General features: G+C 42.2%; 1 protein-coding gene across 4 annotated transcripts in view; it reads right to left on the bottom strand.

Annotated features, from left to right (window-relative positions):
- Positions 1-357: 357 nt before the first annotated feature.
- The window catches only part of NBAS (NBAS subunit of NRZ tethering complex), a 344585-nt gene continuing 317216 nt past the window's right edge, over positions 358-27726 (bottom strand). For 3 of the 4 annotated variants that reach the window (XM_061168818.1, XM_061168819.1, XM_061168817.1), the window contains 4 exons: positions 21585-21724; positions 17757-17895; positions 12376-12504; positions 358-781 (listed from right to left, as the gene is read on the bottom strand). In XM_061168818.1, the coding sequence (XP_061024801.1) occupies positions 506-781; positions 12376-12504; positions 17757-17895; positions 21585-21724 (684 nt within the window). In that variant the 3' untranslated portion in view covers positions 358-505. Of the gene's footprint in view, positions 782-12375; positions 12505-17756; positions 17896-21584; positions 21745-27726 lie in introns of those variants that run through there. The other variant, XM_061168820.1, reaches the window with a different exon arrangement.

Raw genomic sequence — 27726 nt, forward strand, 5'->3', positions numbered from 1 at the left:
AACACAACTCTCATTTTCTACAGGACAGACTAAGGCTCCGAGAGGGAGTACTTTGCCCTAAGTCCCATAACTATCCTGAGACGTGACTCCAGGTCCGTCCTTCCTCCGTCCAGGACGTGCTCCAGCCACTGGCCATTCCACATGCTCTCCCCTTCCACCACCACCACAGCCCATGGCCTGAACTGCAGTTTTAGACACTGTATTAATTGTATTCTATCAGAAGAGGCGGTTCACAAAATAAATAAATAAATAAGAAGAGTCCAGTCTCTCTTAGTAGGAAAGTATGTTAACCAGTCGCTGTAAGCAAGAAAAAAAAGTAAAAAAAAAAAAAAAAAAAAAAAGGCAGCTTGCTCACCACTTATATACAGCTTTATTTGCAATTCGCTGAAACCACTGAGGACAGCTGACAGGTACACATGCTGCCTCTGGAAACAGCACTGGGCTCTGGAGGCTCTTCCCCCAGGGAGCTGAGACCGGTGACGGCGGTGGCCACGGGCGGGCGTGCTCACACCCAGTGCTGCGCTGCACCCAGGGCTGTGCTGAAGGTCCTCAGGGCCCGATGGGTGCCCCGCGCGGCCAGGAGGAGTGACCCGGCTTCGGCCTCGTGGCCGGCGGCCCGCAGGTGTCTGGCCAGCTCCTCCGCATCCCAGCGCCCTTGCTGGGGGCTGGCCAAGAGGTGCTCGACGAGACGTGGGTAGAAGGGAGTGGAGACGCACTTCACCAGCAGCTTGGCGTCCAGGAGCAGGGAGAGAAGTTCTCGGTCGCAGTTTGAATCATTCACCTGCAAGAAGTAAGACAGGCAGACGTGAGGGGCGGGCGTTGCTGACTCCCCACCAGCAGACACAGACACAGCCCCGCGGGTGTGCTGGGCGCTGCCCTTCTGCCTTTGTCATCAGAAACCCCTTTACCCTGGCTAACAGCGCCTGCTCCGAGAAGCACACACAGGGCACGAGCGTCTCTGGCGTCACACACACGGGATGACAGACCCGGTCTCCTTTTCACGTAAGACATGGCCACGTACCAAGACCCCCTGGGATCACGGTGGCGGCTCCCACATCGAGTGTCAGAAGGTGTGCTAAACGCCGGACATGTCCTCCTTCACTGGGTCCTCTCGGTCCGCCCTGTGAAGCCAGCACTTGAACCTCCTGACTTCACAGATTAGGAAACTGATGGGTAAGAATTTCGCTTAACATCGTGGTTGGTAAACTGTGGAGCCAGAGTCTGAATTTAGGTCAGTCATGACTTCAAAGCTCGAGCTTGTTAACAACCACATTTACCATTTCATTTGTGCTTCACCATGGTCCATATTCTTTAACCTCAAACCTCTCCTTTATGTAGATCCCTGTGAAAAAAATTCTTTTCGGAACAAGAAAACCCTTTTTCTACTCCACTGAGAAAGTACATCCATCAACCCCACTGTTGTAACTAGGATAACCGACAGGAGGCGTTTAAAAGCTGTTCTTGCTTAAGCCTCTAGAAAGCTTAGCACCAAACTCACCTTTGTAAAACAAGTTTTCTGTGCTCTTTCAGTTGCACATTTTCTGTACTTTCTCCCTGGTCTTATCTTCTTAGCCTATGCATGGTTTTCCATGGCTTTGACACTTAGCTTATATTTTTCTGTTTTATTATTGTCCATATTTTCATAAGGAATCAAGTCAACACGAATCACAGACCAAAATTCAGAGCTTCTCATTTACATTGGGGTGTCATAAAACAGCTTCACGACAGCTTCTTCTTCATGTCACTGCGCACTTTTAATAGTTTTGGGTGTAGTAACCACAGAAATAATGTGGCATTTCAAAGCCAATTATCTCATGTTTGGACCAACTCTACTACGTCACTGTACATGGCGTGAGTGCTCTGTGACAAGGAGGAAAGGCTACTGGAGACAAGAAGGTCAAGGGTGTCGACTGGCTGTGAGGATTAAAACAAAAGAAGTTCTGAGAATATAAGTTACTGCCCACTACCAGACGGCGGCTATCTTTCCTACCAACTGGTGATCCTTCAAAACCCCACAAAGATGTCAGCTCCAGTGCCATCTTCTTGGTGACATTTCCCCTAGATCTCCTGGCCAAGCTGACCCCCCTTGCCCCACACTCCAGGACGCCGTACACACGCCTCTCTGGGCTGTATTATGGTGCTTGGTCTGGCTGCCTTCCTACCACCCTGGGAGCTTCTTGAGGGCACGGGGGGCTGGCGCCCTTCCATTTCAGCATCCAGTTTAATTCGCACTCGTTAAATGGCTGAATGAACCTACCTCGCTGAACCCTGTCACATTTTTGTAAAGTGCACACGTGCGCGATCGAACGAGATTCTAGACTCAGAACTGGAGAGTCCTGCAAACTCTGGGCGTCTTTTCCTCAGCCTCTCATTGCATCAGCAGTTACATTCCGCTCACCCACCTCTGATTCAGGAAGACACTGAGGTTGAACTCGATTTCCCACTTTTTGTTTGTTTTCGTTTTTAGAGGTGGTGGCAAAGGCAACTGGTACAAGACCAGCTTTTCTGCTGCTGAAAGTGGCGGAAGAGCTTTCCTTCCTCCCCACTGGGGGCTGCTTACGAAGGGTCTGCATGTCTTCTTTCCCTCCTTTCTCTTCTGCTCCAGAGTCGGGAACCAGGACCTGAACCCCATCCCGGTGCCTGCCACTTCCCGAGAGGCCCTCACGTGCCACTGAGGCACCTTCTCTGTAAGCCTTAAAACGTCCCTTTAAGACAGTTCTGATCTCATTTGACAGACGCATAAACTGAGGCTCAGTGAGGCCAGAGCCATGTGTCAAGCATCAAAAGGCTGCTCCACGGCGAGCTGCCCAGGAGCCCTCAGCTCGGACTATTCCGTGCGTTTACTGTTTGTTCCCCCCCGACCCAGACTACGAGCTCCTCCAGAGCAGAGATGGTGTGTCCTCTGTTCACCCTGCAGCTCCAGGCCCAGAAGAGCGTGGGCCTCATGGGAGGAGCTCAGCAAGATCCGTGGAATGAATACGTCAGGAATGAGGAACTCCGAAGCTCGCATCCTTTCACGGTACACCGCAGCCTCGACACACGCTCGTGTGAGCGCGCACACAAACACACACGCGCACGAATGGCAGCTGAGTGACTGTGCATGTTGTTAGTTTGGTTCACTGTTAAAAATAAAGAATCCTTCCACCTAACCCTCCAGGAGAGAACAGAGTGTGTGCCAGGGTGCTACAGGCAAATGTTTGATAAAATACGTGCATGAAAGTCTCAGCGTCCAAACAGTGCAGGGTGATACTTTCTTTGCTGCCCTGAATAAGTCTTCAAGGCTAGGACACCTTTATTATTCTTTCTGTTGACTCGCAAACCCTCCCTCTGGGGGCCTGAAAGGCTCCTAGAAAGGGAATGATGGATTTTTCCAGCTCGAGGAGGCGACAGGGGTTCTGTCAATGCCAGCAGCTGCGGCTGCTCTGATCTCCTCTTCTGTTTGCTTCTCTCCAGCGCAATGACATCCTGAAAATTGGTTTCCCGCTGGATGTGCCTTTCGGATAACTGCCCGTGTCCTAAGGCAGGGTGGGTGTCCACCCTCCAAGAGCTCTCCGTCTACTCTCCTGGCTGAGGAAGCCTAAGGCTGAAGTCACGGAAGTGAACTCCGATGTTTCCCCTGTGGTCCTGGCCCGCTCAGAGGTTCCCTAGAGAGAGGCAGAGGCAGAGACTGCGGACCTCCACTGAGCCTGGGCCGTGGCCAGGGGAGGGCGTGGGGGAAATTCTGGTTTAGCCCCTCACAATCAAGTGCTGGGAAAATGAAGGGGCTGACGTTGCTTCCTTTCTCTGGCCTTCTACCTGATTCTGGCTCTTTGCAAGATGTACAGAATGGCCAGAGTATACTTTATAATTGTCATGTGCAAGGAAAACACTGCATAGACATTTATTCTGTACATACTTGGGACAAAACAGAGAATGAAAGAATACAGAAAGGAAGAGAATGTCTTTCTAAGGACCCATCCCAACAACTGTGTTTTAACGAAGAGAAGCCTGAGGGTCAGAGAAGGAAAGGATTGCCAAGGTCACAGGCAGCCAAAGCCCCTCCTCCCCACACACCAAGCCGCCTGCCTCAGGGCCACCAAGGCCAGCCTGAGTCCTCCTCAGCACAGCAGAGCTCCTGGCATCATCGCGACATCGTGGAGCTGCTACGTTAATTGTCAAGCCTCAGCTGGTCTTCGTTTTTCTTGTTTTTGACTAAAATCCTAACTTAAGCTACTAATCATCTGGTACTACCTACCACAGAAGCCTACACCTGTCTTACCAGTTAGAATTACTCATTCTAACCTGCTTGATTTTTCTTTTTGAAATAAAAAGAAAAAAATGGAAATAGTTTTAAAAAAGAAAGAAGTCTTCTGTATCAGGATCACCACAAGAAAATTATTTTATCCACCTTTTCTCTCTAGTAATTATCCATATGCCAATATATTTTCACAATCAATCCTGTGACATTTGTACCTACTTTTCTCATATGTTGAGAATTTTTAAAAACTATTTTCACACAGTTTTCATTCCTAAAAAGTTTAATGGCTGCGAAGTAGTCTATTGAACAAGTTATTTAACTTCCCCTGCTATAAATAGCTATTTATAATCATTTGATATTATTGAAACACTACAAGTGAATGGTTTTTACACACATCCTTTCTTTATTTGAATTATCTCCTTAAAATAAATTATTAGGAGAGGGATAACTGGGGTCTTATGGGATGACATGTATCCCCCCAAATTCATATGTTGACGTCCTAACCCTCAATACATGAGAATGTGACTGTATTTGGAGACAGGGCCTTTAAAGAGGTAAATAAGGTTTAATGAGTCATTTGGGTGAATCCTAATCCAGTTTCATTGGTGTCTTTATAAGAAGAGAAGATGACACACACACATAAACCCAGAGGCAGCCACATGCGGACACAGGGGGAAAGCAACCATCTACAAGTCAAGGAGAGAGGCCTCAGAAGAAATCAATCCCGCTGACACCTTGATCTTGGACTCCGGGCCTCCAGGATTGCAAGAAAACAAATTTCTAGCGTGTAAGTTGCGCAGTCTGTGGTACTTTGTTATGGCGGCCTGAGCAGACTAATACATGGGGCAAAGCGTCTGAAACAATTTTTGGCTGAGGATGTGAGAGCAGTGCAGTCACCCAGTGACGTGGGCCGTCCAGCTCACAGCGGTGCTATCAGGGGGAAAGTGTGTCAGTTCCACTGCAAACTTCTCAGCTTTGGATGTTATTATTTTGAAAAGAAACTCATGTTGCTAATTTAGGAGATATGCATAGGGACCTCAAAGATGATTTTATTTCAATTTGTTTATTTGCAAGAAAATTCTTTCCATACATTTCCTGTCATTTTTATTTTTTTCTTGTGGGAAGGATCAGATCCTTTGCTCATTAACTCGAGTTTCAACATCATTTTCCACATGTGAAGGAGTTCTTTGTATAACTTAAACATTAAATTTGATTTTAGTTATTGATGTAATGGACATTCTAATCTGTTGTTTGCAATTCTGTTTTGGTTATTTGTTGTCTTGTAGAAGTTTTACACTTTTATATCATCAGGAAAGGATCTGTTCCTTTATGATTCTTTTCCTATTGCTTTAAAGCTTAGAAGCTATACTTGCTTGAAGGATCTGATATGTATGCATGTATGTGTATGTTTGTGTGTGTGTGTGTGTATATATACATATACATATATATAATTTTCTGATTTTAAAAATATCTTAACTTTTTAATTGGTCGGGAATCACTTTGGTATATGGTCTGGGGAAAATCATGCATCCCTGACATTGGCTGGATTGGTGCTTTAAGGGCTTGAGGAAGAAAATACATTCGGTCATTTCTGGAGTCAGTTGGATGTTTGAAATAAATATGTGAGAAGTCCAGGAGGATTAGTTGATTTAATTCCTCTGATCAAATAACTTTGAATTAGAGTGCGAAGTAGTCGTCTTGTGAAGAGAAAGCAGACAGGCTTTTGGGTGAGAGACCAATTTCCAATCCTGGCTTTTTAGCTACATAGATGTATGACCTTGTTAAGGATAATCTCTCCAGGCCCCAGTTTCCACATGTGAAATACAGACAACAGACAGGGGTTGAGATAATCTATGTTTTTAACTGCCTAGCACAATGCCTGGTGTAGAGTTCAAGTTCAGTAAATGGCTGGAGTTATTACAGTCAAACAAATCAGGAATAAAGCATAGAACAAGAAGGCCTTACATATATCATACAATGAGTAAAGGCTTGCCTTCTCTGTCAGTGATTTTTTTTTTTTGGTTCGGTGATTAATTTTTGAGAATAAATGAAACTTTGCAGATCTTGGGGAAAAAAACTTATTAAAGCACAAAGCACTACTGTCTTCCAAGCCATTAAAATGTTAACTGCTTAATTCCTGTTTCAACAATAGGTAATGAACCTTCTCTGAATTAAATCTTTGATTTTATGAATCTATACGAAGCTCAGAGTAATTACAGTAAGGAGAGAAGCTGAAATCCTACTAGCCTAACGCATGCAGGACCTCATTTCAATTACTTTAAAGAAGATTATTTAATATTATTTCACTGTTTACTTTAGGGAAGGATATTTGTCTCACTGCTACATATACTATTACTAATAAAAGTTATTAAATATATCAACTACAAGTGCAGAAAAGTAAAAGGGCAACAGAAGTGTATACTTGGAATAAGAAAAATGCCTGCAGGTAACTTTTTGTTTTCTCCATTTATTTGCATGACATTCAGGCTCCATTTCTCAGCACACCATCAGCCCTATTCCTGGCATGGGATTTAGTAGTATACATACCTCTTCTCAATCCAAAATTAGGACAATGGGAGAGAATCTTTGAAGATTCAAGCTTGGTCACCTCTATGACCCATTCTGGGGCCCTGAGTTTGGCTAGTTCCAAACTCTGTACTTGCCCCCTTTCTACTTTGCTTAATTCCTTGTGTTATTATTTCATATGTCAATCTCCTGATGAGATAATTCCTCTACACAGAGAGACGGTATTTTATTTCATCTTTACAAATGTCCTACCCATTCCTCACTCCAGCACACAGTACCAGCCTATGCACAATGGTACTTTATACGTCTGTTCACACTAAGTAAGGCAGCCACCCATCAGAGCTGTCTAGAAATCTAATAGGTTAGCCCATAGGGAGTCAGCTGCCTGTCGCTAGAGGCAACCAGCTGAGACTATTGGGAGATATTCTGTTGCAGAGCTTCCTTCACTGAGAAGACCAACTACCAGGTGAGGATGAAGGAAGATGGGTGAAAGCAACATGTCTAGGTATGTACAAGTTAAAATGGTATTTAGAAATAAGTAGATATGCCCAAAATTCTAAGAAAAAGAGCCTGGTACTAAAAGAGACAAAAGAACAGTGATTGTAAAAATAGGTCAGTTTCGTAGAGAATGGACTTGAGGACACGGGGAGGGGGAAGGGTAAGCTGGGACGAAGTGAGAGAGTGGCATGGACATATATACCATACCTAATGTAAAATAGATAGCTAGCGGGAAGCAGCCGCAGAGCACAAGGAGATCAGCTCGGTGCTTTGTGACCACCTAGAGGGGTGGCATAGGGAGGGTGGGAGGGAGATGCAAGAGGGAGGGGATACGGGGATATCTGTATACATATAGCTGATTCACTTTGTTATACAGCAGAAACTAACACACCATTGTAAAGCAATTATACTCCAATAAAGATGTTAAAAAAAATACGTCAGTTTAATGTCAATTGGTATCTGTAAGAGATACAGGAAAACACTCATTTGATCCTTCTTTGCATGACTGGATCGCTTCAGCCTAACCTGGTTTGGATACGCTTAGAAGAAAATCAGCTGACATAAGGGCCAAAAGAAAAGAAGGGCTTTGCAGACACCAAACAGGGTTGTTAGGAGCCCAGCCCAAGGTCCCTGTTATCACAGCATGCCGAGGCCAGGAGGGACATGTGTAAGCCTGACTTCAACACGAGAAGGCAGTATCACGGGAGGGCTACAGCGGGGACAGATGCTCACCAGGGAGGTCCTTGCTGGAAATCTAGATTGAGTTAAAGGGGGAACAAAGAAAGGAAGGTTTCCCGGTTTTATATACATGTTGGCCTTTGAACAACGTGGGTCTGAACTGTGCGGGGCCACTTACACGCGGATTTTTTTTCAGTAGGAAATACTACAGCACTGCACAGTCCCTCGTTGATTGAATCCATGGATGTGGAGGAACCTCAGATGTGGATTCAGAGGATACAGAGGGCCAAGCCTAACTTACACGTGGATTAAGCCCTGTGCTGTTCAAGGGTTGACTGTAAACATGTTCATCCAAGCATGCTTTTCTGAGAATCTTTAAAGCTCTCCCTCCAACCTAGACACTGGTCACTGTGAGTAATGTTGGTAGGTTCCAGTGCCTTCATGGCAAAATTAAAGGAGATAAGAATCACATTTATTAAAACCATGAAGGACTGTGTTGTGGAAGCAGTTGCACCGGGCAGAACTGAGATCCACATGTTCAAGATAGAGGCTGCAGGCTTCATTCCAGAGGTGCTCTCTTACGAGGGCTTTCAAAGCACAGCACAGAGCGCCCAGCGAGTGGTCGGCTCCCCACCCCTAGCCGGGCTGGACCAGGGCCCAGTGACTTAGCGGATTTGAAAAAGGAAACCCTATACCGGGCAAGCTGTCGAACTAGCTCTGCGCTACTCTTTTCAGTGCTGATATTATATGGTTCAAGATGCTTTCAGCAAGTTCACTTCTCTGTGGAGATAACCCTTTTCCAATATCAGAGAGCCCACTCAGTTAGGTCAAAAGAAGCGGCGTGGTCAAGTACAGGCTCTGAACGCTGGATCCAGGGTTTCAATTTCAGGTCAGGTTACTTACTAGCCGTATGACCTCTGAGTCTCAGTGTTTTCATCTGCGAAACCAGAAAGGTATCTTTCCAGAGGATTATTAAAAAGGGACGGTCAGGATGTTCCTATTATAACACCTGGCACAGTTGGTACTGGAAGATAGTTATTAGTAGCATCAGGGAGAAACACTTAATTAGGTGCCAAAGGTCTTAAACCCTTCCATGAATGATTCTTTTAATAGGCACGTGGTCCAGGACAGCCCCTGCGATGTGGCGTCGGGGCAGAGGCACCGAGCAGTACTAAAAAGGACGAAGCCGTGAAGAGCAGAAGCCACCACACATCTGGAATTATGAATCGGGAAATGTTTCAGTCTATGAAACTATTGTAAATACACATCTGCTTACTTTGATGGAATGAGTCAAGAGACTTCCACCTGGTAGAAAGTATCCCAGAGATGAGATTCAAACCCACCAGCAATGAATATACTTCTTGGAGAGAGGAAGGTTTTGAAGGTGAGCTCTAAATCTCACCAAGGCTGATGGAGAGGGTGATCCGGCAGGCAGGACCACACCAGGGTTTTAATTATTCATCAGCGACATAATCTCTAAGAAGGCCTTTCTATTTCTGGCCTAGGAAAGAGGCTGTTGGCCATTTACCAGAGGCTTGCAATTTCAGAAAAAGCTTAGAGAAAGAAGTGAGCACCACTATTGGAGGAGAAGCTGGTATATTCTCTGGCATCAGCATTAAGTACCATCCTTTTAAATGTAAACACCTATAAAGCTGTCAGTATCTTATAACAAATAGCGGAATAATACAAGCTATCAGCAAGCAAGTGGAGGCGTTTTTCTGCCTGGATCCCCGCACTGTGCAGGAACAATTGCCCATCAGGGGAGTTCCTTTGACAGATGTTTTTCGTTTTTGTTTTTGTTTTTGTTTTTAATGTCAACAGGGATTACCATCAACAACCAAAAGGGCAGAAACAAGTTACTGATGAACTCAGGGCCCCCCAGTAATGGACAGAGTGAATAGCAAAATAAACACAAAAAAAGAAAGCCAACATCTCATATTTTTCACTGTAATACCAAGTATGATTTAAAATAGCTTGACAGGAGCCCTGCAAAAAGGCCCAATGAAACTCTTCCCTTAGAAAAGTATAACATGACTTTTTAATGGTGCTGGGAGAGCAATGATAAATTATAGTAATTTCTTTTCATTTATATCGCACTCTTGAAATGACAAAATTACAGAGATGGAGAACAGCTTAGCAGCTGCCACTGGCTGCTGGGTGGGTGGGGGCGGGAGGGGGTGGCTGTGGCTATAAGGGGTGGCCTGGGGGATCCTTGTGATGGAGCAGCTCTGGATCCTCACTGTAGTCACATGAATCCCCAGGTGACAATACTGCATAGAACTTTACGCACAGACACACACACACGAGGGCACGTAAAACTGTGCAATCCAAATAAGGTCCAGAGATTGTATCACTGTCAACGTCTTGGTGATAATTATACTATAGTCATGCAAGATGTTACCGCTTGGGGAAACTCGGTGAAGGGTACAAAAAATCTTGCTGTTATTCTCTACAACCGAATGTGAGCTTAAAATTATCTCAAAATAAAAAGTTAAAAAATGTTTAAAAACTGGAAAAATCTGCAACACTTCATCTCTCTAGAGGATGCAAAAGCTTCCATGAACACACCTGAAGGTCACAGATGGGCCAGCCTAATGTGAGTACTCGACTTAGTGCGGAGAAGTTACAAGTCAGTGTCATTACTGAATTCCTAAAAGTAAGGGTCTCAGTGGTAGGTAAGTGACTCACCGCAGCAATTTACACCTCTGGCTTTGATTTTCGCACCTAAAGGCCACAGAGGTTTTGGGTGTTCTCATCACAACCCTAGGCGAACCACCCACAGACTTTTAGCACAGTGCTGCACGTCAAACGTGCAGATCAGAGTGTTATGGAGGGAAACTAGTGCCAATTAAAAATGACTTGGGTGATGCAACATTCCCATTTGATTTCTTATTTTGATGGTGTGTGCCCGTGTGCATGTGCACATGCGTGTATGCAGGGGTGTGTGGCAGGCAGCAGGGCTGGTTCACAGTTAGGGAGCCCCCCTTCTAGTTGTGGTTCTGATGCATTTGAGATAAAGAATCTTTCAAATGGAAACTGACACGCTCGCCTATGGGATTCAGGAGTGTGTCAGGAATACCCTACACAGGATGAACAGGGAACGGCAATGTTTAATACATCACTGTTTTATGCTCAAAGAGGCCCATGGCAAGTTTTAGTGGGAAGACCTGAGCAGAGATATGAATACGTTACAAGGGTGGTGAGGGAAAAAAGACACTGAAAGTATGCAGCCTGATTTTCTCCAGTTTTCCCTTCTTCCTGATGTCTTGGATTTGCAATTAAAAATCAGCTAAGAAAAAAAAAAATCTCACTGCAGTTCTTAGTTTCTTGTAAATTCCCAACATTATGCAACTTATATTTCAGCACAGAGAGACAGGGAGGTTACCACTGGACAAGTCCCCTCAATTCCCTACTTCAGTCTAGTTTCTAGAAAGGCCCTTGTTATGCTCAACTACCAGTGATAACGAAGGACATTTTTATCAACACAAAATCTTTACAGAAACTTTACATTATTTTGAAAATACATCTAAATGAATAAAGGCACTAGATTTTTCTCATTTTGTTCATTATTACTGTTTCCAAATGCAATTATGTTCTGCTTTCTGCATCCTTCGTCATTAACAAAATCGTACATCCATGCATCTTGTCATCACTCTCTTCACTGCACCACTGCTCCAGGGTCCTTCTGCCCTCTCTGGTCCCTAGAAGACATCCTCTTATATTTTTGTTAAAGCACACACTTACACGCTTCAAATGAAGGAACGATCGCCCTGCAGAAGGGTTTCAGTCAGGATCATACAACGCAAATTCATTAAACACAGCCGTGAGCTATCTAATCCTAAAGTGTAACATTTAAAAAGGGACGTGAAAGTTTCTTCCTTAATCATGATAACAAGGCAACAGCCTTGAGGGAGGACTCTCCAGCCTTGACACTAGCCCCCCATTCCTCAAGCCAGGAGGGGCTTCAGTGGTGGTGTCGGCCGCCAGAGGAAACACGAGCTTGAGATTTCCGATGGTGCCAGGAAACACGACTCTTTCTCACTTTTAATTAGTAGATAACCAAACACATGCAGGCACAGAAAACCTGCTTGATGCTAGGAGCTCCTCCACCAAGATTTCAAGTGGCAAGGACTAGTCCACTAGCCCCAGGCTGCTTTGACATTTTCTTAAAGAGACTAATACACTGCTCCTCTAGAGAAAATGCTTCATGGTCTGGATTTGTATTCTCGGCACCTAAACCCAGAGTGTGGTTCATGGGAAGAGCTTAGTGAATGTTTGTAAGATAAACAAATATCTACTGCTTAGACAAACAGAAACAGCTATTGTGGTCAGAGTGGAGATAAAACAGTCCTGAGTAAATCACGGTTGTTCTTGTTGAGAATGGCAATGCTAATTCGTTTCTCTGAAACATAAGAAAGAAATTCCGCAGGGAGCACCTTAGCAACGGCGGTGACGTGGTCCAGGGCCATGGCGTGCAGATGCTCGTCTCGGCTCTCGAGGAGAAGCTTCAGAGATGGGAGCAGCAGGGCCTGGTGTAGCAGCAGCGAGCACAGCTCCTTCACACCCTGGAACCACAAGGGCAACTTTGTGAGTGAGAAGGAAAGGAAGCGCATCAAAGCGCTGGCATGATTCTGCTTGTGTCTTTCCACACCTTTTCCTATGCGTGTGTGTCTGTGTCTGTACAAAATGCACACATGGGACCACCCTGATTTAGTGTTTGGTACCTGTTTCACTCACTTCACCATCTATTCATAAAATCTTTCCAAGTATCAGATATTCATCTACAACGTCGCTACTTTAATGGCTGCATAGGATCCCGATGGATGGATATAGGACTGGAATTTATTTTCCTAAACTCTCAAAGCCCTAGTTTCCTCCCAAGTAAAACAGAGGTAAACTGTATCTACTCTGTAGTGTGTGTGTGTGGGGGGGGGTGTGTGTGTGTGAATAAGTATTAGTGAATAATAATGTACAATGCTCAGCATATACTAGACACTTAACAATAAAAACTATTGTCAATTGTTAATATTATCAAAAATATCTAGTTATCACCCACTGTAACAAAGGAAATCAGCAATTCACATATTTTAAAACCTGTTTATAGTTAATGTCAATGTAAACTGGATGCCTGATATATTTAAGATGCTCCATCTTCATGAAAACTATCTGTGGTCCAGAAAAATGAAAATGGATTTAGATCGTCACAGACATATTTGCATTTTATTCGCGGCCCTTTTTTTATGCTGGCTGAACCTGCCATCAGAGAGCAGGCTTTTCTATAAGATAACAAACGATAATCTTTCACAACAAAAGTATAAAAGCATAGAAAATAAATTTTCAAGCTATTCTTCCCTGCTGAGTTACATGTTCCCTCGGTGTCCCGACTTTAGCTGTAACGTGAAGAACAGAACACTTGGACCAAAGACCGGACAATGAGCGCAGCCTCATTCTATAAAGCGAGGGCTGTTTTTGAAAGAACTGGGGATCACCGCCCTGTGTGGGATGATCTTCCCCTTGTGCTACTCCAACAGGAGCACATCGGAGGAGAAAAACTCAAATGCGTGACATTTTCATAATTCTTTTACATTATTATAAAGAGTAGATAAAAGAAGGCTGACATAAAGAAGCCCTACTTAAAGCTTGGGATAAAGGTGTCTTTGGAATTCCACTCACTGTCTTTTATTAGCTTGCATCCAGCAGGCCACTGCTGGAAATCAGACTGGAAGGCTGTGCCCCCCAAACCCGTGTGAAAATGATCAATATCGGCTGGGTAACAGTTCTGTAAAATGTGTACTTCAAACAGGGATTCTCACTCAGGAAAGCGCTCTGCGTGCCTTAAGGCACATACCGCATACAGAGGCCTTTCACCCAGCATCTGGGCCAAAGAGAAATGCGGATTTTTAATCTGGGATGCCAAAACCTGCAGAAAACATTTGGGAAGACGAAATATAAACTCCCGTGCGTGACAGTCTAGCCCAGCTGCCACGCACCCACCTGCCACGCACCCACCTGCTTCCTCTGGCCTCCCCCCTGTAGCCTTACGGCCTCGCCCTCCCACCCTGCACAGTCCTCTGAGAGCAGCGCCCGCCCGGGAGACCCTCCTCTCACCACGGGATGCCCTGAGCCACACTGTGCAGCAGGGCAGCCGTGGGCCACGTGGGGCTTGTGAGCATTTGAGATGTGGCTAGTGCACCTGAGAAACTGCATTTTTAATTTTATTCAATTTCACTTAAGCTTGATTTTCATACCCACGTGTGGCCCGTGGCTACCACAGTGGAGGGTGCAGCAGAGAGTGTGGGTCTTCGCACACGATGTAACCTCTGCTGTCTCTCTCTCTTTGATTAACCCCTACACATTGTTAGGTCTCAGCTTACAAAGGCACAAGAAAATTCCATTCCCTGCGATGGTACCTCTGATGTCCCAGGTTTGGCGCTCCTATATTCTGGCTATACCTCGTTGACTATTTCCTATGTTATCTGTCATCTTGTATTATTGTAATCATTCATTTGTCTATCTGCCTCACTTGAGGGCAAGAAGGTTTTTCCTTCTCTGTATTCCAAACTTGCTTAGTACATACTGTACCCCAAATTATTTGTATTCTCTCCCTTAACTCTCATATATGCTTATTCAGTAAGTTATCAGTAATTGGTAAATAGGTATTTCTCAGTAATTTATGACATTCGGAAGAAGCATATCACTTGGCTGATCTTAGATTTGATGAAAAATTTATGGAAATAACCTATACACCCTTTTGAGCAGGCATAATGGCTAGATATCCCACAGCCAGACAAGGACACCCAGGAATGGAAGAATTCATTCTATGAGAGCTACTGAGTGCTTTTTCTCTCTTAGCTAACAGTTACTGGCTAAATACGTACTTGTAATTAAGGACTATACTATATTCACCAGGTATTTTCCCCTGTGTTACAAGAGGACGGTTTATTAGGATGTTTCTAAAGGGATTTGGGGAGCTGCAGGAAAGGTCAAAGTAGCAAAGGGAACCACAAAACACCTTATATGGTACGTTCGCAGCTCAAACCTGTCTGGCCATCAGGACACAGAACGACAACGAGAGGCCTTGACTACAGAGGAGCAGGTGGGCAGGGGCCCAGAGCCAGGCCAGAACCCTGGGCGCTGGTCCTCCCTGTGGACTGGGGTTTGTGGTGATGCCCTGGGCCCTGTGGCTGATGGCTGTCAGAGCGGCGGGACCGGTCCACCAGCGGTCCTTCTGTCCTCACGCCACCCTCCCGCTGGTCCTGGGGTATCCAGCACCTAAAGGTGTGGCAGGGCCCGCAGCAAGAGCGTGGCGCACAAGGTGTGCAGGGGTGGGTGTCGTCGATTCGAAAAATCAAGCTCTTGACGTCCTCAGGAGTGCCTCAGCCATGAGAGAGAACGATCACACTAAGACCGAGAAGCCGGGGTCAGCTGGGCTCACTCGCGAGCCGGGGGGCGAGCTCCCGCACACCCGCCGCAGCGCCTGCCACGCGAGCTCCTGCTGTGCCTCTGCAGGGACCCTCGGGGGCAGCCACAAGTCGATGGAACTTGGTATTTTACACCTAAATGCCAGGAACTTGTTTTATGCCAAGTTGCCAATTTCTGGTTCTACGGGTACCCCACTCCTGAGGACGCTGCACTCATTGCCATGGATAGAAGCTGAGAAGGAGGATACGTAACTTTCAAGACTGTGGGACACATGACCTGTGAGAAACAGTGATTTTATCTTTCTCTAATATCTTCCATCAGCGAAGCCATCGCGGCCATAAGTAAACAAGTACCACGAGCAACAGGAGGCGATCGTGAAAAGAGCCACGAAGAAATAAAATCTCTACATACGGGAACTTGGTAGGAGGACGGGACATGGGGATGAAGGCAAAAGTAAGCCCCTTAAAGTCCCGTCAGAGATAATCAGGCAAACGCATTTCACACACCGTGCAGTAGGTCAACCAAAGGTACTGGAGTAAAAAAAAGTGAGTCACGGATAATTTTACTGCCACAGTGATATTAAATCTCATGGAAGTCTGAAATGAGACTATGTAGATTCCAAATGTGGTAAAATAAACTTAAGACATTTCCATTTTATGATAATACTGTTCCTTCCTTTGTAACAATTCTAATTCACATTTGAGCAAATTTAGTGATTAATAAAAATAGTACACGACATTTGCAAAGTTCCTTCAATCATGGCATCCTAAGGAAAAAAATCTACATGTGTATCCAATTAAAATACAGAAGGTAGCAAAAGAAAAATGAAGAAAAGTCACTGTGGCAACAGAACTCTTGATGATGACCTTTCATCTCATCGAATTGGAACAGAGAAGCGATAATGACCTACTTCAAAATGGGGCTCAATCCAGTACCTTACTCCTCACCCCAAGAGAACGATGGACTCATGAGAGGCAGTGAACTAAGTGCTATGGATGAAGAAGTGAAGAGACAGCCTCAGTTCACACTCCTCCCAGGACTGGAGAACAGTCGAAACAAGAGTCCCCGCTGAGGTCATGTGGTCTAACCCCTTGTTTCAGAGACGAGAAAGTGGAGGTCCAGAGATCCTAAATAATGTTTTCCTAACCTAGATTCAATAGAACTGACAGTAGGACACTTCTGGTGTTTGGTCCTAATCTAACAATGCTTGATCTTAGCTTATGTTAAGGCAGAGATGAAACCCATGTTATTTACTTATGCTGGTGGGGGTAATACAGTGTGTTGAGTCCCCACTCTCTGCAGTATGCTGAATCCTGCCTTGGGTGAAACAGAGATGCTACAGCCATGGTTCCTACCCTCCAGGTGCTCACAATATAGCAGAGCCGATCACAGGTAGATAAGTATCTGATACAAGCAAATCACAGGCTACTGGAGTAAGGGGAAGTTATCTTTGGTGCTGGTACTTTAAATATTTTATAGAATAATTTTGTCATTCTGGTGGTTGAAGACGTCTTTAAATGGACACAGTATTTTAAATTCAATCAAAAAACACTTAGCCAGTCCTTCATTCAGAAAACAGTTCATTAAATGTGCATTCATAAAGAGAATATTTTCCTTGAATGATTACAATGAAGATTCAAAGAACCATATTTACAATTTTATTTTCAAGTTTATCTGCTATGTGGCAGAAACTCAAAAACCAATTAATCAGTTTAGTGCCATTATCCAAATGCTTAAATTTAAGACATGTAAATTGCTCAAACAATACATTGCTGAGGTCAGATCCACAGCAGGGGGCTGTAGTTAATATGTGCTTATTTTAGAATGTACAAATTTACATATATATTACACAAATATCTCTGGGACAGTCATATTATGGGATCAAATAGAGAACAAGGTCAACATGGAGGTGGCTGAGTTTTTACCATGTTTACAGAGAATAAATATTGTGGTTATGCAATCTTATTACAATGACGTCAAAAAAGTATATGAAAATCAGAGTGGCTGGTTACCTGCCGAGGAGTGCTAAGGTAGCTGCTATGTCACCAACTGGCCTGGGTCAGCCAGACAGGACACTTGAGCTACCATGACCTCTTAGAACAGAAACTTGAGTTAGACATAAAAGGGCACCCAAAAAAACCAGAAAACTGGGTTCTACTCTGGGACTTGTAAAAGGAAAACTGCTTCAGAGCTCCAACAAAGAGAAAATGACCTCAAAGAATCCTTTTAGCCCTCTTTTCTTCATTTGATCTGTCACAAATTACAGGCTTTACTTTACCTACAGATAACTTAAGCTAAATGTTCCCCAAGTACAGTCACTGGTATTGTTTATACCAAAGAGCTGGGAAAAGGAAAGGGATATCCCCCAGGAAAGCCACTTGAAATACCCACTCACCTCTGCAGGGAGCATCTGTTCGGTGTTATATAAGGAGCGGCAGATTTTCAAAACTTCATTCCCCAGCCCTTCCTTGTTCTCCACCGTACATCTGGTTAGCATCGCTGTAGCCAGTCTCACCCACGGATTATTGGTTACGCTGGTTCAAAGGGAGAAAAATGCAAGGCATGGGAAATGATGAAACTTATAACAATTGTGATAAGAAATTTTAAAATAGAAAAGATATCCCACTCTTTCAAGTAAAATGCTTTTGGCAAATTGCAATCATAATCTGCATGATGTGTTCCTTCACGTCTATCTTGGAGAAGAGATACCAGCCCACAGAGGGGAAAGAGCTTGCTGTGCCATGGACAAGTGCCCCAGCAGCGTGGAGCCAGTGGGTGGACGCCGACCAGCACAGACTGCTTTGAAGCCCAGCAATTCAGGCTGACATTCTGGCTCCCTGACCGCTTGCGCGAGTCACAGAAGTGACCTATACACTCTCAGCCTAGTTGTATGGTTCTGGGGAGGCCACCCAACCTTTCTGGGCCTTGGTTCTTCTCACTGCGGAAAGGCAATGTAATGTTTTCCTTGCAGGCTTGCATTGCTTAATGAATGACGTTTGTCATTGTGAAGTATCACTCTCAATAGCAGGCACATCTTACTGTTTACTTCTCTTATTTCTGAGACACAATAGCACAAAAGTTTGCCTTTTGTTTCCCTTCTCTGGCAGCCGCTACCCTGACTTCATAAAAACATCACGATTTATATTTCAAGAGACAAGTGAAAGGTACATTCATTCCGGGGTACTGATTTTACTTTCAACATTTTAAAATAATTTTACTCTTTATTAAGAGTCTGTTGTCTCATTAGCACAGCTCTAGCTTCTAGCCACCGAACACCAGAAGATGGTCCCTCCCTTGAAAGAATTTCATTCCTTGTGCCTGAGAAAAACATCAAGTGCAACAACAAGGGGACTCAGAATACTAGCCTTTGGCAAAGCCCTTGTGTCTCAGCTCAAACTAACAACTTGTGAGGACAACGAATGCTGCTTATTTCAAGGTACAAACAAAGCTCAGAGAGCATCTGGTTGACGGATGAGTCTTCGTACACTAGAGGACTCGCCCTCTGCTTTCCTCTTTAAAGTCTGGATTCAGTTCTCCTGGGGTTTTCCCTAACAGGCCACCTCCCTGAAGTAGAATTGCACAATGCATCCCCGTGGCTTTGACAACAACTATCAAAACATATTTTCCAGTGTGTACAGGTCAATCCCAAACTCCCTACCTATCCCTTCCCCCTACCCTTCCCCCCTGGTAACCATAAGTTTGTTCTCTAAGTCTGTGAGTCTATTTCTGTTTGTAAATAAGTTCATCTGCACCATTTCTTTTTAGATTCACACTGCTGTATTTAAAATGGATAACCAACAAGGACCTACTACTGTATAGCACAGGGAACTCTGCTCAGTATTATGTAACAACCTAAATGGGAAAAGAATTTGAAAAAGGATACATGTATATGTATAACTGGATCACTTTGCTGTATGCCTAAAACTATCAAAACATTGTTAATCAACTATACTCCAGTATAAAATAAAAAGTTAAAAAAAAATGTATTTTACACCAGCCAGCTGTGACACACTGGAGGAAAACTACGGATCTTCCCTAATGCAAATCTATTATGCTTTCCATACATGTTCCTACAAGGGACGAAAACCAAAAATCCAAAGTTGGTACCAGTAAATTAGCAGTCATGTGGATCAAGCAAACTTCTTGAAAGTCAAATGTTTGACTTTATCACGTTGACTGGCAACATTCAGTCACTGCCACACTATCCTTCCCTCTCCGCTGCCCCCGCTCCCCTCCCCTTTTCTGGTTGTTTTGGAAGTGCTGGAGTCATACGTTGGATTGTCTGGGGGGAAAAAGTATTCACAAGTACTTTTAAGGACCTGTTTTAAGTATTACCTCATACGTTCTCCTGTGCTAAAACACCAATTTGAGCCAGGAAAGAAGCAGAAATGGACTTTTTGACTTATTACTAAGTCAAATATGTAGGCATAACTGGTTATCTCTTAGGTAGAGGAGACATAGCTGGTAAGAGGGTTAAGTAGACTGGTAATGCTTGGTTCTGATGCTAATGATTTCATAAAGGAAGTCTGTAAAACACAGGTTATTAACAACTTACAAATTTCACACAGGACTACAAAAGCAAGAATATATCTTTGAAAATGAGTATCTTTTTGTCTACAAATGCATTAAATGTTTTAAATGCAGTAAGTGTTTTAAGTAAGCTGAGTTTGCTTCTTGTGGGTAAGTGAGTGATTTGCAATAGTCAGTGTTCCAAAAGTAAAAGAAACTGTAGAACCACAATTAACTAATCTACCAGAAGTATCATACTTTCAATTTGAAAAATTCTCTTTAGACTCAGAGATCCATTTTGAGTGTATGAAGAAATCTATAATTCAACCCTCATGATCTTCTAAAAAAGGGAAGCATTACTGACAATGTAATGAGTGGGTCCCACATCTATTTCCCATTATCATCTCCTAGAAGCTGTTTAGAAACTGAGGCCCAGGCCCCGGTACCGAGAGTTGGACTCGGCGAGCCAAGCATGGGACTCTGTTTTTAACAAACACCCTCAGGTCCTGAGGCAGCTCTGCCAAGATAATTGGGAACCAAATGGAAATGCTGTTTCAAGGTACCGTCACAAGTGAAACTAAAGCTTTTATGATGTGGGAACTTGCGCTGCACGGTTTCACAGAGTGAAGGTAAGAACCTGTGCTCAAGCACAGATGTCAGCATGCCATCGCTGCCACAGATGCTGGAGATCTAAGAGACGCTTCTTGCCTTTCTGAAAACACTTGGTTATAAAACCAAACCAAACCAAAATGCCCCTCTCCTTGGTTTGCTTCAGGAATTCCTAACGGTCTCGTCCGAGGGTGAAGGTAGAGAGGCTTGCCCAGATGTTCCTTAGCGCTCCTAAACTGTTCACGGAATCATTTATTTTCGAGAAAACATCCTTCTTTTACCATCTGAGGTGTGGAGACGTGTACTGGTCTGGGTGCACAAAGTGCTGGCTGACGCGAGAGGAGCAAGGTGAGTCCTGGCCTCCGAGACATTCGCAACAGAAGCGCAAATGCTCCTGTTTTTTGCCAAGAGGAGCAGCAGTTCTTGACAGACGGCACGTGTGCTCAGAGGAAATCCGGCCGCTTCTTCTGCAGGACTCCTTGGCTGGCAGCACGGGGACTGTGGGACTAGCGGGGCAGCGCTAGTGGCGGCTGCAGCCTCAGCCTGACACAGAGCATCGGCACGGGGGGGTGGAGGTTCCAGCAGCTGTTGGAACTCTGTCTCCTCCGCCTCAGGGCCAGGTGCTGCCTGAAGCTGTTTAACTTCTGAGCTTACATGTTGTCATCTGTAAAATTAGATAACAGCACCTTCCCGTGTAGCTTTGCTGTGTGACTGGACAGTGTATGTCAACTGCACATAACACTGTGTGTTCTCAATAAATGGAAATTATCAATTTATTCCCCATGGATTCTCAAGTTAGCACTGTAAGCCGTGTTAAAAGAGCATCCAAACATTTCCTGGTGAAAATATTGGCACAAAATTATTTTGCTGACATCCTAAATCAGATGTTATTATCAAGCATTGTCTCTATTTCTGAATAAAATATTTGACTTTAGGGGTCAGGAGAAATGGAAAGAAACTGTGATATTTCAAGAAAAACAATTCTAATTTCATCTAAAGGTTTACATTGATTTTACATATTTCTTTCATTGGCTCTTCTGAAGGTAGTGATATTTTAAACCTAGAGTCTAGACAAATAGAAGTCTACTTTTAGGTTAATACTCACGTATATTCCCGTTTCACAGGCGGCCAAGCCTGCAGGAGCAAAATCAGGTGCTGGAACTCGACCTCTCGGTGACTGGCCTCCAGGAGCTCCACAAAGAGCGAATAGCGCTTCTCTTCATCCTCCGTGTCAGTTACGTCCACCTGGAAGGCGGAACACACACCTGAAACCCACAGCAAAGGCCACGGAATTGCTTTCCGGAAAAATTCAAATTTGATTATTTTGATTAAATGCTCTTTCGGAAACTTTTACAGTGTGCCAAGGGGAAATTCAACAACATCTCCCCACCCCTACTCGCCAAAAAACCTTCAAAAGCTCTACGTTTTACCCAACTTCAAACATCTATGTTAAAAATTGTTTAGAACGAAGTCACAGGAAGGTTCTTAACATTCTTTAGCAAAATAAATTCAAACAAGTAGATTTCCATAGAACTGGCTTTTTGGCATTCAATGTATGTTATGTTAAAATACTGAACTGTTTCATGTGAAATTATAATAGTTCACCATACTCAACGTTAGCCAATGTTTTTAGTTTAAATTATCCTGCATTGCTAATTTTCATTTTAGAATGACTATTGCTAAGTCTTCACGTTGTCTAGAAAATTTCTCTAATTTGAAAGTAAAGATTTTACTAAAGTACATTTGACGTGGAATTTTTTTTGCTATAAATCAAAATAAAGTAAAATAACTTTTATTCACATCTCCATTTCTAATGCAAAAGAAGTCTGTCAGCTAAAAATACTAATTTTTCCTCTCATTGAATAACCAAATGATACTTCTTTTACATTGAGGCAGTCCTCAAGCAAGTCATATCCCCAACACCTTTGTGAATAAAATGTTTGCTATTTTAAGTTAGAAAGCAGTTTTAAATATAAAAGTAAGCCAAAAGCTGGTTCTCTTGTTTCCTAGCCTCTCTCAACATAGATTCTCTATATTTGGACTCAGATGATGATACTCTGAAAGGATAATGAGAATAGATGGTTACCTATATATTTGTTAAATTGTCTATACTAATGCATGTTTCCAAAACATTTGATTTAATGGTCACCCTGGCTCTGACCCCAGCAGTCACCTGAAAAAGTTATACCATGAATTCTGCATTTTCACAAAAGTTGATACGTACAATGAAATTATTGGTAATTACCATGTGGAGTTTTGCTCACACAGTGACCATTCAGATCCTTCAAAACCTGACTTAAAGCCCCATGTCATTCTTCCACGGAATAATAACCCAAAATCTTTTTCTTGTTTTCAAAATAATTTTATAATACAGTAAGTTAGCTGATCCTTACAACAGTTTTGTACGGAGAACTGCACAGGTATTATTAACCTCAATTTACAGATGAAGAAACAGGCTTATCTGTCCTGGTAACATGGCTAGCAAGCAGCAGAGCTGATATATAATTATACTCAGATCAGGATGTTCTGAAGCTAGAGGACTCAGTAAGCTAGAGAAGCTTTGAATTATTTAAATTAGTGGTCTAATTGGGAGTTTGGCAATATTTTCTTGACTATTTATAAAGAAAGGTTTAAAAAAAAAAAACAAAACCCTCTCAAACTCAAGACATCCATCGGTCATTATCCGACCTCACCACCTTCAATTCCTCTCCAGCCTCGGGGCCTCCCAGGCGCTCTGTACACTCATCACTCCCGCTTCTACCTGGGGAACTTTGATCTGCTTCCTCTGCCTGGCACATTCTTTCTTCAGATACCTGTATGGCTCATTCTCTCATTTCTTTCAAATCTCTCAAATGTCACTTTTTGAGGGAACACACTGCGTAACTACCCCCCAAAGTAGCATTCCCCCACCCCTATCTACCTCCCTCATCTTGCTTTATTTTCCTTCTTAGCACTTACACGTATGTGACATGTTGCATATTTGTTTGAGAAAACAGAAACTTATTTGTTCACTGGTTTATCCCCACTACTTAAAATAATGCCTGATATAGAGTAAATGCACAGTACTTATTTAGTGAGCGAATGAAATAATGAGTGGATATACAAATGAATGAATGAAGATAATTTATTTATAAAATCTTGTAACACAGAATTATATTAAATATTCATGGAGTTACCATAAAGTTTTGGCTGTTCTTTTTTATTGGAGATAGATGTAAGGTTTAAAAGAAAGATCCCACCAAAAGGAAATCACTAAAAAAGACCCAGAGGTAGCATGTGTATTGACATTATGTTTCAACCGATGATGCCTTGTGGTTAGCTATGTGATTTCAATAAAAAGTCCCTTGTTTTGAGTCTCATTTTTCCTCGTCTGAAAAATGGGCTCCAAAAATCCCTGATGTCCCAGAAGTTCTAAGGACGTGTCTGGAGGCCCGCAGCAGGGTAAATGGCTGCTTTCTTCTTTCTGAGTTATAATCTGAGTTTATTTGTAGAGAAGGTTTTGTGTTTAAAAAAATATTTTTTAAACAATTGAATGCTATGTCTCCCAGCAGTGCCAATATTCCAGTTTCTTTAATTAACTGCAGTATAATTAATAACAAGATGATTCTCCTTTACATGAAATGCAGCCATATCATGAAAATGAAGAGATCAGGAAAAAGTGATTCATGTTTTCAATATCATTTAGATTTCTTTCTTTTCAGAAACTATAATAGCTTGTAAATTTTTAGGGCATGAACTGTATCATAAGGGAAGGAAAGAGAAACTAGAAACTATAAATTAGATCTCCCTCTGTTTGTTTTTATATTAGTGCACAAATATTAGTTTCCATTTTAAAAAATGTGTTTGCTAATAAGTTTTTTGTACAATGCCTTTCTCACATGTACACAGAATTGTAAGAGTATGGCTTTGTCAGGAAACATTTTCTCCTGAATCCTCACTAATCATTTCAATTATTAGTAACTTATTTTTCAGAGCACTGACACCCATGTTTAAAATACAAATGTGAGGGACTTCCTTGGTGGCGCAGTGGTTAAGAATCCGCCTGCAAATGCAGGAGACACGGGTTCGAGCCCTGGTCCGGGAAGATCCCACATGCCACGGAGCAACTAAGCCCGTGCGCCACAACTAGTGAGCCTGTGCTCTAGAGCCCACGAGCCACAACTACTGAGCCCATGTGCCACAACTGTGGAAGCCCTTGCGCCTAGAGCCTGTGCTCCACAGCAAGAGAAGCCACCACAATGAGAAGCCCACGCACCGCAATGAAGAGTAGCCCCCACTCGCTGCAACTAGAGAAAGCCTGCGCACAGCAACGAAGACCCAACGCAGCCAAAAATAAATAAATAAATAAATTTATTAAAAAAAAAAAATACAAATGTGAAAAATGTAGTAACTTAACACAATTATCCATTTTGTGTATGGACACTTGCATACTCCCTTGTTATCGAAAAGGATGTCAAATTGTTATTACTCAGCTCTTAAGAAAGCAGTTTTAAATTCTATCGCTGTAGCTACGAGAGCTTTACCTTATATGAGAAGAAAATGGGCCTAAAAATGAACTTGAGCACATGTTTTTTTTTTTAACACATGATAAAGAATATACTTTGTTGGATAATCATTATATACTCTGATATACAAGTGTTCACCTATGACTTGTGTCCACATATTAAAATAACTAAATTTATCAAAACTTACCAAAATAACATAAGCTTATCTTGTTCATCATGTCTATAAGGCTTTAAAAACAAATTCTGGTAACTAAAGCTCAAAATGAATTTTTGTATAAAGAAATATAAAAGATAAACATATACAAGGAACTTCCAGCTTGGACAAAATGGCTTTGACCCATTTTTCCCTACTCCTCTCTGCTAAGCACAACTACAAACTATGAAAATAATGAGTCACCAAAGGAGAACTCTTAAAGGTGGTAAAAAAGAAAGCAAACTAGTTTGGGACCCTAGGACTTGAGGAACAATGCAGCAGGAGGGTATCTTGTGTTCCTTCACCAACAGAAGGAAGACACTCAGACCCAGTGTTTCCTGACTCCTCACCTAGAAACAGAAGACATCCCAGGTAAGGTCATTTCTCAGAATTCCAGAAGAAAGGGAGAAAGAAAGTGGAGCTGAAAGAGTATTTCAAGAAATAATATCTAACAACTTCTCAAATTTGGTGGAAGATATGAATCTACAGGTTCAAGAAGCTGAGCTAACCCCAAAAAGGGTAAGCCCAAAGAAATCCTTTCCAAGACACAACCCAATTAAACTCTTGAAAACAAAAGGCAAGGGAAAATATCTTGAAAACAGCCAGAATAACACATTACCTAAGAAAGAACAACAATTTGAATAACTGGATTAATCATCTGAAACCACGGAGGCCAGAAAGAAGTGGCACAATATTCTTCAAGTGTTAAAAGAACTGTCAATTGAAAATTCTATATACAGAAAAACTACCCTTTAGGAAAAAAAGGAAAATAAAAACATTTTCAGATAAGGAAAACTAAAAGAATCTGTTACCAACAGTCCTCATCTTAACGACTAGCTAAAGGAAGCTCTTCAAACAGAAAGGAAATGATAGAAGAAGGAACTTTGGAACATCAGAAGGAAGAATATAGAATACAAAGAGCAGAAATATGGGTAAATACAATAGACTATCCTTTTTCATATAAATTTTCTAAATTATATTTGATGATTAAAGCAAGATTATAACACCAACTGATAATCAAGGCAATGATATTTAAAAGCAGAAAGGTAAAGTGGCCCAAACAGAAGTGATAGTTCCACATTATACTCTAAGACAAGGAAGTCCACTCCTACCACTCTTATTTAGCATCATACTAGGAGTTCTAGCCACTGCAATAAGGCAAGAAAAATAAATAAAAGGCATACATATTAGAAAGAAAAAAAGAAAATTCTATTTGCAGATAACATGGTTGTCTACATAGAAAATTCAAGAGATCTACTAAAAAAAAAACAAAAAAAAAAACCTAGTACTAATGAATGAGTCAGCAAAGACACAGGACAAAATCAACACAGAAAAATCAACCTCATTTCTATATACTAACAATGAACAAGTGAAAACTGACAATAAAAACATAATACCATTTATAATTGCTTCAAAGAAAATTTTAAAATTTACACGTTCAGGATCTATATCCTAAAAAAATATAAAATGCTGATGAAAGAAATCAATAAATGAAGAGATACACTGTGTTCATGGATGGAAAGACTCAACCTAGTAAAGATGTCAATTTTCTCTAAAATGATCTACAGGTTTAATACAATGTCTATCAAAATCCCAGAATGTTTTTTTGTAGATTTAGACAAGCTTTTATAAAATGTAAATGGAAAGACATTCCCTAGAATAGCTAAAACTATCTTGACAAAGAAGAATAAAGTGGGAGGAACAACTCTACTTGATATTGAGATTTATTATTTAGTTACAGTAAGAAAGATAAGTGGTATTGGTAGAACGATAGAGACAAAGATCAAAAGAACAGAATAGAGCAGCAGCGAATAGAGCAGCAGCGAATATGCCCAGCTTATTTCTGACCAAGGGCAAAAGCATTTCAATGGAGGCCAGATAGTGTTTTCAACAAATGGTGCTGGAGGAAATGGATATCCCTAGGCAAAAAAGGGAAATAAACCTCAACCCAAACCTTACACTTAATGCAAAAATTACTCAAAGTTGATAAGAGATTTAAATGTATTAAATGTTAAATGTAAAACTATAAAGCTTTAGGATAGAAAAACATAAGAGAAAACTGTGAAGATCCAGGGATAAGCAAAGTGCCTCTGCTCATAAGACTTGGAGAAACGTGAGAAATCCATGGAGAATTGTCTCTCAGCAGTTTTTTGAGATGTTTACAACCCATCCTGCTGGGAAAGAGTCCAAGACTAGTCTATCTTAATGCCAAACTCTGTTCTTTAGAAAAGAGTATTAAGTGAAGGTTCCTAAACATGATTTTCTAGATGATCAAAGAGTTAATACTTCTTCTTTTGAAGAGTAATATTTACTGTAAAATTTATTTAAGAAAATGATGACACACTAAGTTTAAAAAGGTACATCTTTATAATTAGACCCACATATACTAAGCCCCTATACCAGTGACTTGAGTTATTTTCACATAACTATGTATTCTTCTATCATTGATTTTAGCCCTTATAATAGGTTTCACTTATTACTTCTAGTCATTTTCAGTATTTTTCTTGGGTTTTCCAGAAATTAGGATGATACAATCTACAATAATGGTA

The sequence above is a fragment of the Eubalaena glacialis genome, chromosome 14, assembly GCF_028564815.1.
Source record: "Eubalaena glacialis isolate mEubGla1 chromosome 14, mEubGla1.1.hap2.+ XY, whole genome shotgun sequence".
NCBI lineage: Eukaryota > Metazoa > Chordata > Mammalia > Artiodactyla > Balaenidae > Eubalaena > Eubalaena glacialis.